The following is a 16,323-nucleotide window of genomic DNA, read 5'->3' as shown; positions in this document are numbered from 1 at the left end:
CTGTCTTTCTGAAATAAATCATAGTTTCATGGGGTTTTTGCACTCAAATGTTTACAGCTTTAGTCTTGCTAGGTGTGGATGGTGGGTCTTCGAGTTAAACCTGTCATGGTTGCAGCTGTAATGCAGTGACTTGTTTTTGTATTTCTTCAAGATGAGATTTTCTCTTTCATAGGCCACATAATCAGGAGCTTTAAATGGCAGCTTTGAAATAGTTACACCATGATGAAAAAACTGAAGCCCTTATAGCTTACTGGGCCAAAACATAACAAGAGGGGCTTACTTGACCCCTCTTTGTTTGCAGAATAAGTAAAAGATTTTGTAGAAGGTTGTAATGATGTATTTTTAAAAGAAAAGTCGATGTGCAGCAGTGTTCTTCGTAATCCTATTATCCCTTCCCCCCAGGGGAAATGTTTTAGGTTGCAGTTACTGTATAAATGTCTAAACAGTAAAAAACTGTTTTGTTTCTTTGAGGGAAAGAAAGTGAAGTGTTTCCAACAAATAAGGCAAAGAAGTTTCAGAGAAGGGAAGGCAGTGTTTTTCACACATTGAAAGATTCAATATTGTGCCCTACTGCCAGTTTGAAATGAGGCTCATTCTGTGTTACCAGGTTCTGCCTGCTGTCAGCAGTATGCATTCAAGTGTGCCTGAGGGTGTAGAAACACTAACTCCTGTTTAGTTGCAAAACTCCTTTCTGAGTTCCTGTGTAAATGGATAACCACCTGAGGGAGAAACATATTTAAGGCAGGTCTTTATACCACCCTGTTTCACAGATGTATGTTAATGCAGGAAAAAGGAAATTCAGACCTCTGTGAATGCAACTTAAAGCAAGATGTTCAAGTGCTCTTTGGCTTCACATTGTTTGATTTTTTTTTTTTTTTTTTTTTTGGTCTATTTTCTTTCTTGAGGAAGAAGAGGACTGGTACTATTTTGTTCATGTAAGAGCAGAAGACAGTGTCAATTAATGAAGAATTTTCTATGCATTCCTACTGTTTGTTTAATACCCTTACTGTGTGGAGTTGACTCTATGTCAGGTGTTAATTTAAAGCCTAACCTAATCCATTCATAAGATTAATGAACTTTGTTCATGAAATAAAGGTAGATAAGGTTGCATGTACACTGGGATAAGCACACACTTCAGTGAACTAGAGGTCAAAATCCTTGAGTTGGAAGAATTTGCTTTGTTCTGCCAATTTCTTCAGTTTACTGTATTCACCAGTTCAAGACAGCTGAACTGTGGAGACTCCAGTTGCATCAAATTGTGTGATCCTGTCGTGTTCTGGTACTGATCCATTTGACTCCATACCTGGTATGGAAGGGGAGCTGCTGGCATTGGTTTTCAGGGAATACCCTGAACAGCCACTGCTGGAACTGAAAGCAGAAAGCCAGTCCAGCAATAAAGTGGAGCATAACTCCTGGGCCTCAGGGCACCCTTTGGAAAATGCAATAATGTGACAGTTAACTGGAGAGCTGAAGCCAGTTAAAATTTAATTAAAGTTCTGTTACACAAAAATAGAACAAATTAGGCATTTGGGAAAGTGAGCTGTAGCATCTCTTCTCCATACCTTGGAGTGGTGTGCTGCTTGGTCAAAATAGTTCCAGATCCCGGTTTCCACCTGCAATAATGGCTTGTGCTGTACTAATTGAGGGTACATAAGGGAAGACAAAAGTGGCTAGGGGCAGAGAAACAGCTCAGTTTGGATGGAGCACAGCCTACAGAAGAGCTGGCACACAGGTTTAGCAGGCTCCAAAATAAGTTCTAGGTATAGGCTGAAGTGTTCCATGTGGTAAGGGGAAGAGATTCACAGATTTTACAAATGGTTAATTGAGTTGGGAGGAATACACATGTTTTTTTCTTAGTGGCCAAAGCTAGCAATGCCTAAAAAAGCTTCATAAGCTAACAGTGCCTAAAAAAAGCTTAATAAAAGCTGGACAATACAAAACTGGATCCTCAATAAGAGATAGTATCCTAGCAGTGAACATTACTGTTGTTAAGTACTTGTTTTATATCTGGTCTTGATATTGGACTAATATATTCACAATGCCTGGGTTGAGCACAGATAACATAGAAAAACCTTCTTGCCAAGGATGGTGTCCTCTGTGTTTGCTTACACCTCCTGAGTTTAAGAGTGGGTGCAAGGGGACAGTAGTGAGGTCAGAAGTATTTTGCAGGCAGTACTAAAGGTTGCCTCATCGAAACGTCTGTATCTCTCACTTTGGTTTTTTTAATATTCTCAACTGGATATGAATGGAAGGAAATAAGGAGCTGATTTTATATCTGTTTGCACCTTTGCATAGGCTGTGCTGAATGGCTTAGGTTCTGTCCCTATTTATGGAGGGCTTTTGATCCAGAAGCTGATCTGAAGGCCTGGGTTGATTCCCTTGGAACCAGTGCTGAGATTAGGCCGGTAATTAATTTGCATATCTCCCTGTCCAGGACTCAGTCCAGCTGAAAGATCTGTGGAAGAAAATCTGCCATCACAACAGTGGTATGGAATTTCAAGACCATCGCTACTGGCTGCGGACACATCCCAACTGCATTGTGGGAAAAGAGCTGGTCAACTGGCTCATGAGAAACGGGCACATAACCACAAGGTAACCCTCATGCTTTAGGACCAGAGATGTCCTCTGTCTGTATGAGAGGAGGTTGTGAGTTTGAGCTGATATAAGGTACCTTAGACTGCAGAGATAGGCCCCTTTGCAGGGAGATGAGAGAAAATTCAAATCTCTCCTTTACTGCCTGCCCCAGTGTAGGTTCCATTCTGACTCCATGTGCCCCCAGACAACAGGGCATGGGAGGCTGTCTGGTTTGGAAACCAGTATGGGAGGTAGCTGTGGGACAAGTATCACTCATGTGGAGAACAGTGTGTGTATACAGAAACTGTCCAAAAGTGTTCACTGCTACTCCAAAGAGCAAGTCTGCCTCTGGGATCAGAGATCACTAATAGTGTTTGATAGCTAAATTTTCAGTGGAGCTGGCAGACTCTTAACCATGTAGGTGAATATAAACAGTCTTGTGTATTTAATTATATGATAATGGGATAAAATTGAGATGGTTCTTAAGTGTAGAGCTACAGTCCTCCCACAGAGATGATCAGTATACATAACTCAACAATATTGGAGGAGCACAAACAACATGTCTTAATCATATGTTGGACACCTCAGCGGAGTTCAGAGTACTGGCAGTCTCTTTATTTAGCTCCATGCATGAATTAGTACACTGTGCTGTCTCACCACAGTATTGTAAGTAGTGCCTTTTAAACATGGGAATGGAATATCAACAGGTCAAATACTGCATAGCAAATGACTGTTCCCTTTTGTAGTGTGCTTGTATCATAAACCATATGTGTTTAGAGCCAATCATAGAAAACCAGATCTCTTATACTTCCAGGGTCCAGGCCATTGCAATAGGACAGGCACTGGTTGATGGACGTTGGCTGGAGTGTGTCAGTCATCATGATCAGCTCTTCAGAGATGAATATGCTCTCTACAGACCGTTGCAGGTAAAAGGAGTGGGAAAGCTGAAAGATACCATTGTTCTTGGATTTGGCTGTTGACTAGAATATTTTCTAAACCTGTTCTCAATAGCTGTAGTATGTTTTCCAAATCAGGTCTCCTGTACAGACAGTAGGGTGCTTGAGAGATTATATTGAGTTTTTTACCTTGAACAAGATAGGTTCTTAATTGAAACTGAATGTTTTCAGTTAAGAGAGGCTACAGAGCTTTCATATTCTTCAGCTTCTTACAATGATGAATGGCTTAGCTCTCCCATGGGCTTCAGACAGAAAGCTTGCAGCCAATAGTATTTGTCTTCCTCGTGCATTTCACTCATATGGACACAGTCACATGACTTCCCTTGAGATTGCTCTGGAGTTCATCTGATACCTCAGCTAGTCAGCTGTCACAGTGTCCTGGTAAAAACTTGCTCTTAACTAGCAAGTCCTTATGCATCCCTATTTGTAAGGTGCTTATGTTATATGTTTAAAGTAAATTCTTGTTCTCATCAGCTGGAAGCACTGTCTGATCTCAATTCTTCTGGACAAGAGTCTGGAGAAATGGTGTTTTTGACTCAGTTGTTTACTGCACTCACTGCAGCCAAAGGCATGATAATGATAACTTTGTTTTGAGGTACCTGGGGGCATGAGGCAGGCTGATGGAAGTTACTTAGGTAGTCTCCAGGTTCTCTGGCAATCTGGCCAGTCTTTGCTTTGACACAGTAGGCCCAGCTAGAGTCCATCTTGGATTGAAACTCTTGTGGCGACATTGGTCAGTTAAAGAATTTCTCCAGTAACTTAGAATTAGTTAGCAAAACTGTGTGTGTTGGTTTCTGGGTGAAGGATAAGGCTGTCACCCACCTTGTCTGGAGACAGCAGGCTTTCAAAGCTGCTTAACTGGATGTGATGACAGAAAATGTGCAGTATGATAAACTTGTCCTTTAGTGCCACTTAGTCACAATTTGTTTAGAAGCAGAGCATAGGCAGAGACTGGGAATTGTAAACAAGTACTTGTTTCTTGTCCCAAAGAGTTCCTACTTCATACCAAAGGGGGTATCTCTATGAATAACTTGGCTCAGCCCACTGAGAGTATCCTCTGATTTTAAAATGCCTGACCTGCATTTGTGGTAGGCTGCTTAATATTTCAGCAGAGCTGCATTTTAATAACTTTTTTCCCTTCCTTGTCTTCTAGAGCACAGAGTTCTCAGAAACCCCATCTCCAGACAGTGACTCTGTGAACTCTGTAGAGGGCCACTCCGAGCCATCCTGGTTCAAAGACATCAAGTTTGATGACAGTGACACAGAGCAGATTGCTGACGAAGGAGAAGACAACTCAGCCAGTAAGTTTCACCTGAGCCTTGCTCTCACTGTGCCTTCTCCCCTGTTGTCCCCCGTCCTTCAGGACTTAGTAGTTCAACCATGTCTTGCTTTTTCTGTGCGTGTTCCTGTGTGTGCGCTTGGGGCCATAAGGATCTAGGAGAGCGATAGTCTGTCTAGTCTTCCACTTTCTCACAATGGATACAGCATTTTGAATTTAGTGAAACTGGTAAAATTTCATACCTCTAATAAAGGAGAAGTATATAAATTGCTTCCTTCTGTTTCTCAGGCAAACTTCTGCTTGATTTGGGCCCTATAGTAGTGCACTAAAGAATGTCCAGTATGTCAGCATGCCCACATGAAGACAAGATTAGAGCTATGAAAATACTATATTCCTGTATTATTGCACACTGGTCTTTATGTATTAAAGACAATTTTTCTCCTCTCTGGTACCCTCATAACACCCATTTGAACCCTTCTCCTCCCTGTATCTTCCCCCTCACCCAACACTAAAAGACTCCGCCAGCCCTAGCAAGCGCACTTCAGTCAGCAGCTTCCAGTCCACAATGGACAGTGATTCGGCCGCCTCCATCAGCCTGAACGTGGAGCTGGACAACGTGAACTTCCATATCAAGAAGCACTCCAAGTACCCACATGTGCCCCCTCACCCTGCCGACCAAAAAGGTACGAGGTAGTCACCAGATGGAGTTGCACATGATGGAGAGCTGGCCCTAATATTACTGACTTATTTGGACACTGCTTATGTGGCTGTCTGACTGAGGGGAAAATATGATTTAACTGGCACTTGCTTGCAGTTTTGATATGCTCACCTCTGAGGAGGCTCAGTAGATCTATTGAAATGCCTTCTCTGCAGAGTGTGTAACTTCCCCTGTGACTTTCTCTTTGCCACTGAAGCAAAGTCTCTTGCCCATGCATAATAGACAGATCCACCTATGTGTTCTGGCTAACTGGGGTGGAAAAATAATCCACACATAAACCAGTTTGATATGTGACTCTACAGTTGGAGATGGAACTTAAAACAGCAAGCAAGAAATAAAACCCCAGAGAACAAAAGAACAAGATTAACTTGGAAGAGTTCTGTGCTGACGTAAAATTGTACCTTAATAAACTTACATTTTCCAGAAGAATCTTACTGATAAACAAGAAGGCCTAACTTAATCCAAATGCATAGTATTTCTTCAAAAGAGATCATCCATTTAAGTAGGAAGAAATCATATACTTGGTTTTGAAGGCTGCTTTTGAAAGGATTTTCCCCTATAGAAGTACTAAATTGAAAGACTCTATAAACAACATCTTTACGGAAGAAATAATGTGCCTGCATGTTGACAACTGCATTCTCTAAATGATGCAAGGCCTGTCTGAAACTGGGGCTTGCCACTGGCTTGGGTCTAGTGTATTTTAGTTGCTTTACATGTTGGGTGGTAGTGGCTGTCTTTGCTCTGCTTCCTTACGTAAAGTTACATCAGCTTTGTAGACTTGTTTCTTTGGCTGCTTCTAAGTAGTTTCTTAATTATTTCACCCCACCCTTTCAGTGGTTCTGACTTTAAAAGATGATTCCAATGTTAAATAATTTGCACTCCTAATTAATTCATTCTTCTATAAAGTCTAGCAGATCTTGTGTTGCTATGAATCAGAATGGAACAGCAGCCTTTAGCTTGCATCAGTTGCTTACTCTGAAACTGAAATGGTCTCTGAGGACAGTGAGGGAGGAGAAGCAGTCATAGCTGACTTTCCAAGTGTGCTAGACATGTGGGGCAGAATGAGACAAATTAGAGGGAACATTTATTGATGCCTACTATAGTCACCTTTTGTTATTTGCTAAAAATATGTCTAGAAGGAAGGAATTAAAATTGCTTGTTTTCTGCCAAAGAGAAGCAGAACAGTTTCAGAAGTTTGAGACGATGTCAGATGATGTAAAATTGGGAGTGGGTTGTCAGCACTACTGACACCAGCTCAATATTGGTTTCTTTGAGTTTGTTTCCAGCTGATGCCCTAATCAAATAAAAAACTAATGCATCTGCAGGGAAGGAAAGCTGAGAAGTGGGAGATATACCAAAGATTCCTTTTAGGAAGGAGGGATGCTAGATTAAGTGAGCTTGAAACAGGCACAGATGTGCTGCAGCATCCAATGAATTTGCAGCTGTAGCAGGTTTCTTTACCAGTGTGTGATGACAGTAAAGCAGGCAATTGTCAGTTTGGCTTTGCCAAATGTTAAAAGACTTGTTGGGTGTTTGTCTGGTTTTAGACATATTTTACTCTTTGTACAAGGAGCAGCACATTATGAAGGGGAATTGTAAGAGTCCCTCTTGCTCTTGGAAATTGTTGACCAAATCAAGGCTGCTCAGAGCCAAGACTCTTGTGAGTTCTTGTGGGAAAGCTCTTGTGAAAAAGTTTTTAATAGTGGAGAGCTCAGAGAAGATCAGTGGAAAAGGCAAGTGGTGAGGTGACTGAGAAGAGAAAGACTTCTGCCTTTGAATTGTTTATGCTGACAGCACTCTGATGTCTTTGGTGAATCTCTGCTGCTGTTTGGTATAGGTTCCTGAAACCTGTCTCTTAACCAGGTTGTTCTGTAGCAGTGTAATTGGCAGTAGAAAACTGGTAGCAATTTCTTCCAAGAGAATGGATTTCCCTTGAGGGCATAGTAGCAGTATAGGTCCAGAACTGGGATAGGGTGGAATTGTCATGGAAGTGCACTGTGGATAGGTAGGTATTCTGCAGCTGTTTGAAAAATCTATATCTGCAAATACAGAGAAGTTAGTGAACCTTTTTTATTTTGTTTGTGTTTATAATTCCTGGCATGAGAATCTCTAGGGAAAAGACGTAACCAGGGAGCAACAAATTAAAATGAGTGACAGTATCTTAAATAGCAAGAAACATTTCTTGGCAATAGACAGACTAAAATTTTGTGGGTAGTGAGGAGGGACAAAACCCTACAGTGAATGCTACAGTGCTTAGGGTAGTGAAATACATGACTTCTAAAACTTTGTTGTGTAAATATGAAAGTCAGAGACTTTATATAGAAAGTTAATATGAAGATTTTCACCTTTTTTTTTTTCTGATTTTCCTGGTTGTATTCAAGAAAAGATGCCATCTAAGATGCTAGAAGATTAGTGATTAGACAGCCAAAACTGGATAGTTAAGCATTTGTGTAAAATGGGTGGTTATTTTAAGGACAGAGTTCTATAGTTAATCAGTGACATGAGGTGTTTGCCACTGTCAGCATCACTAACTTCCCTGTGACTGTTATGGACACACTTAGCTGATTGTGTTGGAGTTCTCTCTTGTCCTTAGAGTGGTGACAGTGACTTGACTTCCTTTGAAATAATGAAGTGAAACTGAAGATCCCACCTTCTTTTGAAGCTGTAATTTAGTTTCCTTAGGACTGTGTAAATTCCAGTAATTGCATTGTGGGAGGACTGACAATAGAGAACATCAAGTGCTGGAAGTTCAGGTCAGCTTTGATCTAAGCAATTTGTGGGTTTCTCAAATGATTAAGAAAAATGCAATTTCCCAGAGTCACAGAGGTCAGCTGCTTTTGAAGCAAGGGCCATGATGTATCCACCAGCTGTGATTTAGCACAGAGTGGTTTGTATATTCTCTAATGGCAGAACTTCTTGTGGTGTTACAGCCTGACTAACGTCTGGTGTGTTTCCATGAAATTTGGGTGACTCCAAGTTAGTTGAGAATAGTGACTCATTTATAGTATCATCTGCCTAAAGACATAGTATGTATCAGAAGGGGAAACAAAGTAAGATTATTTTCTGCATTTAAATTGGGAGAAGAGATTGCATGATCAATTTTGTATATGGGGTTTAGTTGCTGTTTTTGAAGAGATACAGTTAACAATGTGCAAAATTCTATTTTATAAGCATCTTTCCAGACAAATATCCATGATCAAGGTACCAGGTATTTTGGGTATTTTTGGTGCTTGAAAGTAGTTAGGAGGGGGAAAGAGAAGATGATTTGAGTAACCATATGCAATTCCTTTTTAGTGTTGCTTGCCAAGGCTCAGTGTGCTGTTGCTGAGAGCCCTTTTGGTTCTTCTTTTGAGAAGGTGCTTGGGTTTTCAGGTTGTAAAATAAGCTACAGGAACATTTCCCCATCTCCCTTCCTCATTTTGTGGAGCATGATGCATGTAGGGATGATGTGAGGTAAGAAATGTGCATGTTAGCCACTCTAAACCATCTCAGACTCACACTTATGAGTGAGTTATCTGTCTGAGCTAAGAAGGTGTATGGTATCTTACCTTGTCAGGAACTTCCCCTGGGAACCAATCAGACATGATGTTATGGGAGCTGAAGTTGTATTGAAAAGAATAATAGAGTGGTTTGGGTTATAAGGGAAAAGATCACCTAGATGAAAGAACCTAGATGATTACAAATCTACAAGTGGCTTGGAGGTGCTGCCTGTGTATTTGTCCAGAGCATAACTAGGGTTAGGTTTCAGCTGGGGATAATTTGTGCTTTGGCTTGCCAGTCAGGGGTCTGTGCCAGACCTAATTTAAGTGTGTTTGCAGTAAGAACTGATGTCCTGAGCCTGTTGCAAGAGGGAGAGGGATGGAGATGCTAGTATACCTGCTCTTGTGTAGGTAGAGCATGACATGACTTTCTGTAGATAGTCAGTGAGTGAATGAATGCTGAGGGTGGGACAGCTTTTATAAAGCAGTAGTTTATTATAATGCTGAACTTTAAAACTAAGCAAGAGAAGAAAAGAATCTCAAATAACCAGGAACTTACAAAGGAGGTTTGTAACTTCTTTGGTACACTTATCCTCTGTTGAGTATCTGTTTGCAAACAAACTCAGATTTTTAAAATGGTGTCATGAAAGGGGTCTCCTGAGTGTTGCTGCTCAGAGCCTTGTGATTGTTTATGTCCTGTCAGCTTTCTGTTGGTTTCTGTGGGTGTCTGAAAGCAGTCTGGCTTTGTGTTCTGTTTGTGATGGGTCTGGAGCATTGTCAGGAAAGATGATCAAAGCTTGGCTTTGGGCTTCAGGCAGTTGTGCTGTATAAGCAGTTGGGCTACTGCTCTTGTTTTCTCATTGTAGAATCTCTTTTTGTATAAATGAGGAGCCAACTCAAGGCGCAAGAAGTAATGGCTTCTGGCAAAAACAAGCTTTTTGTACCCAGTCAGCATGAAAGATTAAGATCTTGCAAGCTAAGTGAGGGTAGTAGGTGGACCTTCATCCCATATCACAGAATGTTCTGCGTTGGAAGGGACCCATCAAATCTGTATTTTTAGGTGAATGGTGCACACAGGGATTGAATCCACAGCCTTGGCATTATTAGCAGCAGGCTCTAACTGTATTTCCAATGTGTAAAGTGATCTGTCTCTTGCTCTGCTTTGTTTCTGGGAGTCCATCTCTGTCAGCATGGATTCCTCAAGACACTTTGAACTGTTCTGGACTTGGGTCTTTCAGCTCTTGAAAGGCAGGCTGTCTTCTTGTTTTTGCACTGCCTATGATAAAACCTTATGGCTGGTCTCTCCCTCAGTCTGAGATGGCTCAATGGAGTGCATGACCAAAATGGTTTCTGAAGCTCCATTTTTAGACCTGAGTGAGGAGGCTGTTCCCATGGTGTCTGATCACATCTTAACACTTTTGTATTCAGCTCTAGAAAAGGGTGGTCCATGTCAGCTGGAAAATGCACTCTTATTTCATTCTTGGCTCATGTCTACTCTGTTTGTTTTGTTTCTTCCCATTAATAAGCCCTGTTTTCTTGTCATTGTAGAAAATTTTTGATAGAACAAGAATGAGAGGATACTCTTGTCTTAACCACTCACCAAGCTGTTGCTAAATGGGTGACTAAACACTTGGATGAGTAATGCTGCTTCTTCTGGTGTGGGCGTGTACATTGTAATTATATGGCCGCACCAGTGTAACCTGTCTTTTTTTTTCTTTTTTTTTTTCTTTTGTCTCCACCTATATCCCTCTTCTCTCTTCTTTCAGAGTACTTGAATCCTGAAAACGGAGGGCAGCAGATGTTCTCTATAAGTGACGCTTTTATTAAAGGTAAGGAAAAGCTTCAATTGCTGCTGTTGTGTGTTTTTTAATATCATGGTGGGAATTCCTTAATACTCCTTTAATAGAGCACTGACTCTTTCAAAAAATTTACTTGACAATAAGTCTGAACTTATTTATGGCAAAGCTGATGTATAAGCTATACTTTTTGAATGCATTTTCAAGCTTAAATTTCTTTCACTTCTCAGATTCCTGCATTCAAAAAGACTCAAAGAAAAGCTTTTACTTTTTTAAAAAATGAGTGTAAGTGAGAAGTTTTTTCACTGTTTCTACACCAACAAATTTATGTAACTGATTTTTAACTTCCTGTGCAAGCAAATGAAGATGTGATACAATTAATTGCACTGCTTCTACAGAGTATCTTAAAGCTTCTTCTCTTAAATCTTTCTGCATTTCTTGTCATCACCACCATCATCACTGCTTCTGACATGAGAGGCCATGCACTTACGAGTTTTGAAACCCATGTGCTTTCCGGTATCACGGCCAGATGCACTTGTGGGCTTTTTTTTCCTTCCCAGTTAATGCTATTGATTTTGGTGCACTCATAAGGGGAGGAAATAAGGAAGAAACCCCAATGTCTGTTTAGCCTGAAAAATAATTATTGGATTAAACTGGTGTTTAGTTTTTAACTGAGCTTTTGCAGAAGGAAGGGGGAAATTAATGTAGCTTCTATTAATCTTCTACATAGCTGCTTTCATATATGGAGCATCTGGGAGAAGTTAAGTTAATTTTTGTTTTTTAGGAATCTTTTTCTTCAGTGGTCCTCCCTGGATTATTTTGTATAAGGATTTTGCTTAACACTGGGGAGTTTGAAGCTTGATCTCTGAAGGCTTACATACTTGCTTGATGAACATTTATACACTGCTAGTATCAATGACTTATAATATAGTCAGCCATTATGTCAATGTGGAAGTTTATAATTTGCCTCTATAATATCATAATAACCGTGTAGGAAATAACCTAGTAACTCCTTCAAAGCACAGACTGTGCTGAGGTAACCTCTAATTTTGGTACTGCAAAACAGAGAACAGTTCTAAGGTGTTACGACACAATATAGTAATTGAAAGTGTCAGTCCCCCTCCTACTGAGGACCATGACATCTACCTTAAACTCAGTACTTACTCAGTACTTACTAGGACTTACGTCTTAGTAAATTCTTTCCATTTTGAAGCAGCCTTTCAGAAAGACACAAGCATTCAACTGTGACCTTGCATTAACAACGTTTGTTTGTCTCTTACAGAGTCGTTATTCAACAGGAGGGTGGAGGAGAAGTCCAAAGAGCTCTTATTCACACCCCTAGGCTGGCACCACAGCAATCTGGATCTGCTGAGAGAAGAGAATGGGGAGAAACAAGCCATGGAAAGGCTGCTGTAAGAAACATGTAGAAAAAGGAATTTGCATATCTTGAGTAACAATTTCTGAAGCTCCTCTATTCCACTACCTTTCAGTGGGACTTTATGTTTAAAGTCCCACTGAAAGGGGGATGTTTATAATATTTATAATATAGAGTACAGGACCAAAGCTGACTGTAGAACATTCTAGGCAACTGTTCCTTCAGAGGCCCTCTGCATTGTAAATGTTAAGAAATTTACTTCAGTTAATCACTGCACTGTATTTTTACATTTTTTTAATGAGAAATCTATTTATTTTGCCTTTTTATAGGTCTGCTAATCACAACCACATGATGGCACTGCTTCAGCAGCTTCTATACAATGAATCCCTGTCACTGTCCTGGAGGGATATTATTGTACCCGTGGTCTGCCAGGTAGTTCAGACGGTACGGCCAGATGTCAAGAAGAGAGATGATGACATGGATATCCGCCAGTTTGTCCACATCAAAAAAGTAAGTTTCAAGCAGTGGGTGTAGGAAAACAAAAGAGTGCAGCTGTTGGCAGTACACCTTGTTTGAAGAGAATAGTCCCCTTTCCACTGCCCCCAGCACATTCAGTACTGTAATTGTATGGCTTGGCCTTTGGATGAGGTGGAGTTCTGGAAAAAGTTGCACAGAGGGAACTTGGCATACTGTGAAAAGTGCCTTGATGTGCTGGGGCTGACCTCTTTCAGGCTGTGGGCTGCAGAAGGTAGCAAAGAGTAACACCTCTGTAGTTACTTGGTTCATTTTTTCGTTTCTGCTTGTTTTGCTCTTGAGTTGGAGATGTACCAAATGCTGGATAAGTAGCTTGCAGGACATGGTGCAGCCATCTGTCAACCTGTACCTATCCATTATGGAGTATTCAACTCCTCCCATGCTGAGTGTGATGACTTTCTTCAAGAGCAAAACTTAATTGTTATGGAATGGTGTATCCAGTTCTGCCAGATGGCCCAGTGTTGACACTGTTGAACTCTTAAGTCTGGAGTTCTGGCATGCAAACTTCCTTCTGAGAGTCTGATGTGAAAATAGCATCCAAGGAGTTAGTGTGACTGAGGACTGAAGATTTGGGCTTTGTTTTCTTTGGCCAAATTAATCTCAGCAGTATTCTTGTTTGAAAGAAATATGAGATTTGAAGAGAGCCTTATGATTTGGTAGTAGTTCTGTGGCATCTCTTCAGGCAGCACCACTTGTTCCTGCTTCTCCTGAAACTCCAGATCAAAGAGCAGTTGTTCAGAGGTGAAAGCTCTTCATAGCTGTCTGCTATTTTCACGTGCTGGTAATATGAATGTCCTCTGAAGCATGTTATTCAGAAACCTGTTTCATGCTGCTTATTATGCCTGAGATTGCCTATTACTGCAGGCACACCAGTCAACTGTTTGATGTGTTCAATTGGTAGGTAGAGGGTTTTTTTGATTTTCTTTCTTTATTTTATATTTTTTCCTCCCTTTGCTTACAATTTTTTTTGTTGTTAATATAAATGGCGTGTGCAAAGCTATATGCTTTTCATGGCCTATCCAAATTAGGTTCCCTTGTCATGTGCTGAAGTATACTGGTTTAAAAATAAGCATCTCTTGGGAGGGGTGTAGAAATTCTAGAACTCAGTACTAGTTTTCATGTTGTCCTAAGTTTGTCAGGTTTTAAAGGAAAAGACTTACATGTCCAGCATGACTGTATTTGATCTTTCATCTGATAATTGAGGGTGTAGCTGAAGTTTGTACATCACCTACAATAGGTATTCTCTATATTAGCTTTACTGCACTAGAAGATGTGGGAGTGAATGACAGTTCTAAAAATGTTCTTTGCTTTGTTAGATCCCTGGTGGAAAGAAATTTGACTCCATGGTGGTGAATGGATTTGTTTGCACTAAGAATGTTGCACACAAAAAGGTAATGCAGCTTGATTAATCTTACTGTAATGCATGCTGTGGAAACAAGGGTGCTCTGACTTGCTTTTTGTGCCAGGAAGCTTCTCTCACCACCGTGGAGATTTGTGAGCTTTCTCTGCTTTGAGCCCCCAAAAAGAATGGCTTTTAAAGTATTTATTTTCCAAACTGTTTTGTTTTCTGGCCCAAAGATTTTGGGGGAGAAAATCTTCTCATACATGTATAAAAAAGCCTTTCCATCCCTACCACAACATGAGGCATCTAATAATTATCCCAACTTTTAGGCAGAAAAAGGCATTTGTGGTTCTGACTTACAATAGTATAGTAAAATGGGTCTTTAAGGCAGGAGGGCAAGATAGAAGTGAACTGCATGAATCAAGTGTATCAAGACTTTGGGGCTCTTAGCATGAACTGGAAATCCTCTTTAGCATTGCCTGCTTATGAACAGAACCTGTGAAATTCCAACTGGGTGTAAGAACTTCAGAAGAAGGAAGAATGTGTAGTTGGGTCTGCAGGGGGGGATAGTTGAGACACTTTAAAGAGAGGTGGGGGTAGCAGGGACCAATCATGGGAAGTCTCTGTCTTATTCTTTGTACTTCTTCCTCTCTAGGTATTTGTATTATTGTTTTAACTATTTTTGTGTCTTTTTTAGATGAACTCTTGCTTAAAAAATCCCAGAATTCTTCTGCTAAAATGCTCAATTGAGTACCTCTATCGAGAAGAAACAAAGTTTACCTGCATAGAGCCCATAGTACTTCAGGTGAGTGTATGCTTTTGTTCTTGGTTAAAATAACCCCAACAAAACCATGACCAGTGTAAAAATTTTCAGTGTGTAAGGTGAAATTGAATGAGTGAGATTGCATAGAAAAGAGAGAATTTTCTTCTTTTAGTAAGCTAGCTAAGAGGGCTGCTGCAGTAAATACAGTACAAACTTGTAGCCTTGCACTGAGGGTTTTGGTCCTCAAGTTACATGCCCTGAGACCATGTGAGCTTTTGATTCTCACAATGCAGCATTTGAGAAAACTTTTCTTTTTATTGAGACCTTCTGAACTGTACGTTACTTACACGGTATTAGAGCTAGATAAGGTTTAGGTGTGGGAAGAAATATTTGACAAGCTAATGTAGGTTAGGGTTAGGTCACACCCATGTTATTTTTTGTATTTTTTGAGTGAAAAAATGGAACAATCACCAACCTAATGGAGTGGTGAACTAGAAAATGTCACTTTGGAACAGGTGCCCTGCTCCTGTGAGTAGGGATGTGCCTTAAATATGAAAACACTGAAGTACACAGACCTTTTCTTTATGAAATGCTTATAAAATACTACTGATAAACTAGTGTTGTGCTGTGAGAGTAGGACAATGTTCCCAATGGACTAGTGATGGTGTTTCCTGGATAGCTGTTTTCCTGGTTTTATAGGAAAGGACAGTATGTAAATGAAGTGAAAAGTGACATTAAGCATTAAAGTGGGTTTATTTTCCAAATGGGTTTGCAGTAGTTCAGTGCTATGCTTTGTTCCTGTCTGCAGGAAAGGGAGTTCTTGAAGAACTATGTACAGCGGATAGTTGATGTCCAGCCCAATTTGGTCCTTGTTGAGAAGACTGTGTCCAGAATTGCCCAGGACATGCTCTTAGAGCATGGTATCACTCTGGTCATCAATGTCAAGCCGGTGAGCATTTCTGATCAGAGTTAGACTTGGCCTTGTAGATTTCTAATGACTCCTTGTAGCAAACTCCCTGGAGAAAGCCAAGAGCTGTCTTATTTTCTTCTCTTTCTTCCAAGAAGGTAAGAGAGGTGAATCTGGAGTGTTACTTTTTCCTCAGCTCTTCACAGCTATTGTGCTGTGTCCTTCTTTGATGGGTCCTTGTACCCTGGTTTAGTCCTAGTTGACTTTAATATCCATTTACAGCAAATCATGTGTGGGTCTTTAGCTATTGCCATAGAGCCTCTGTCCCTGTGAGGCAGGGTACAGACAGCCAAACAAAGAGTAGCTGTGGGAGTTGGCTGAGCTCCTGGCAGAGCCAGCATTATGCTGACTGGACTGCACCTCCTCGAGGTATCTGAGTCTAGTCAAGTGAGAAGTTCTGGGCAGGGTACCATCTCACCAGAATTATTTACCCTACTGTGTTTCTAAGATTCTTGTATATTGTGGATGTGGGTTTGTGGGACTGGGTTTAACTGAGAGTTTGCATCTCATTGAGAGGTTTTATAGATTGCACTGGTGTTT

The 16,323-nt window shown here is 40.6% G+C and overlaps 1 protein-coding gene across 8 annotated transcripts in view; it reads left to right on the top strand.

Annotated features, from left to right (window-relative positions):
* PIKFYVE (phosphoinositide kinase, FYVE-type zinc finger containing) overlaps positions 1–16,323 on the top strand; it is a 62,634-nt gene that overhangs the window by 19,440 nt on the left and 26,871 nt on the right. For 6 of the 8 annotated variants that reach the window (XM_050976732.1, XM_050976734.1, XM_050976731.1 and 3 more), the window contains exons 9-18: positions 2,435–2,592; positions 3,389–3,500; positions 4,684–4,831; positions 5,325–5,492; positions 10,773–10,835; positions 12,085–12,214; positions 12,507–12,687; positions 14,028–14,102; positions 14,751–14,858; positions 15,625–15,765. In XM_050976732.1, the coding sequence (XP_050832689.1) occupies positions 2,435–2,592; positions 3,389–3,500; positions 4,684–4,831; positions 5,325–5,492; positions 10,773–10,835; positions 12,085–12,214; positions 12,507–12,687; positions 14,028–14,102; positions 14,751–14,858; positions 15,625–15,765 (1,284 nt within the window). The remainder of the gene's footprint in view (positions 1–2,434; positions 2,593–3,388; positions 3,501–4,683; positions 4,832–5,324; positions 5,493–10,772; positions 10,836–12,084; positions 12,215–12,506; positions 12,688–14,027; positions 14,103–14,750; positions 14,859–15,624; positions 15,766–16,323) is intronic. The other 2 variants (XM_050976730.1, XM_050976735.1) reach the window with 1 other exon arrangement.

The sequence above is a fragment of the Serinus canaria genome, chromosome 7, assembly GCF_022539315.1.
Source record: "Serinus canaria isolate serCan28SL12 chromosome 7, serCan2020, whole genome shotgun sequence".
Classification (NCBI taxonomy): domain Eukaryota; kingdom Metazoa; phylum Chordata; class Aves; order Passeriformes; family Fringillidae; genus Serinus; species Serinus canaria.
The sequence above is the reverse complement of the archived record's forward strand: the minus strand, read 5'-3'. Positions and strand labels throughout refer to the sequence as shown.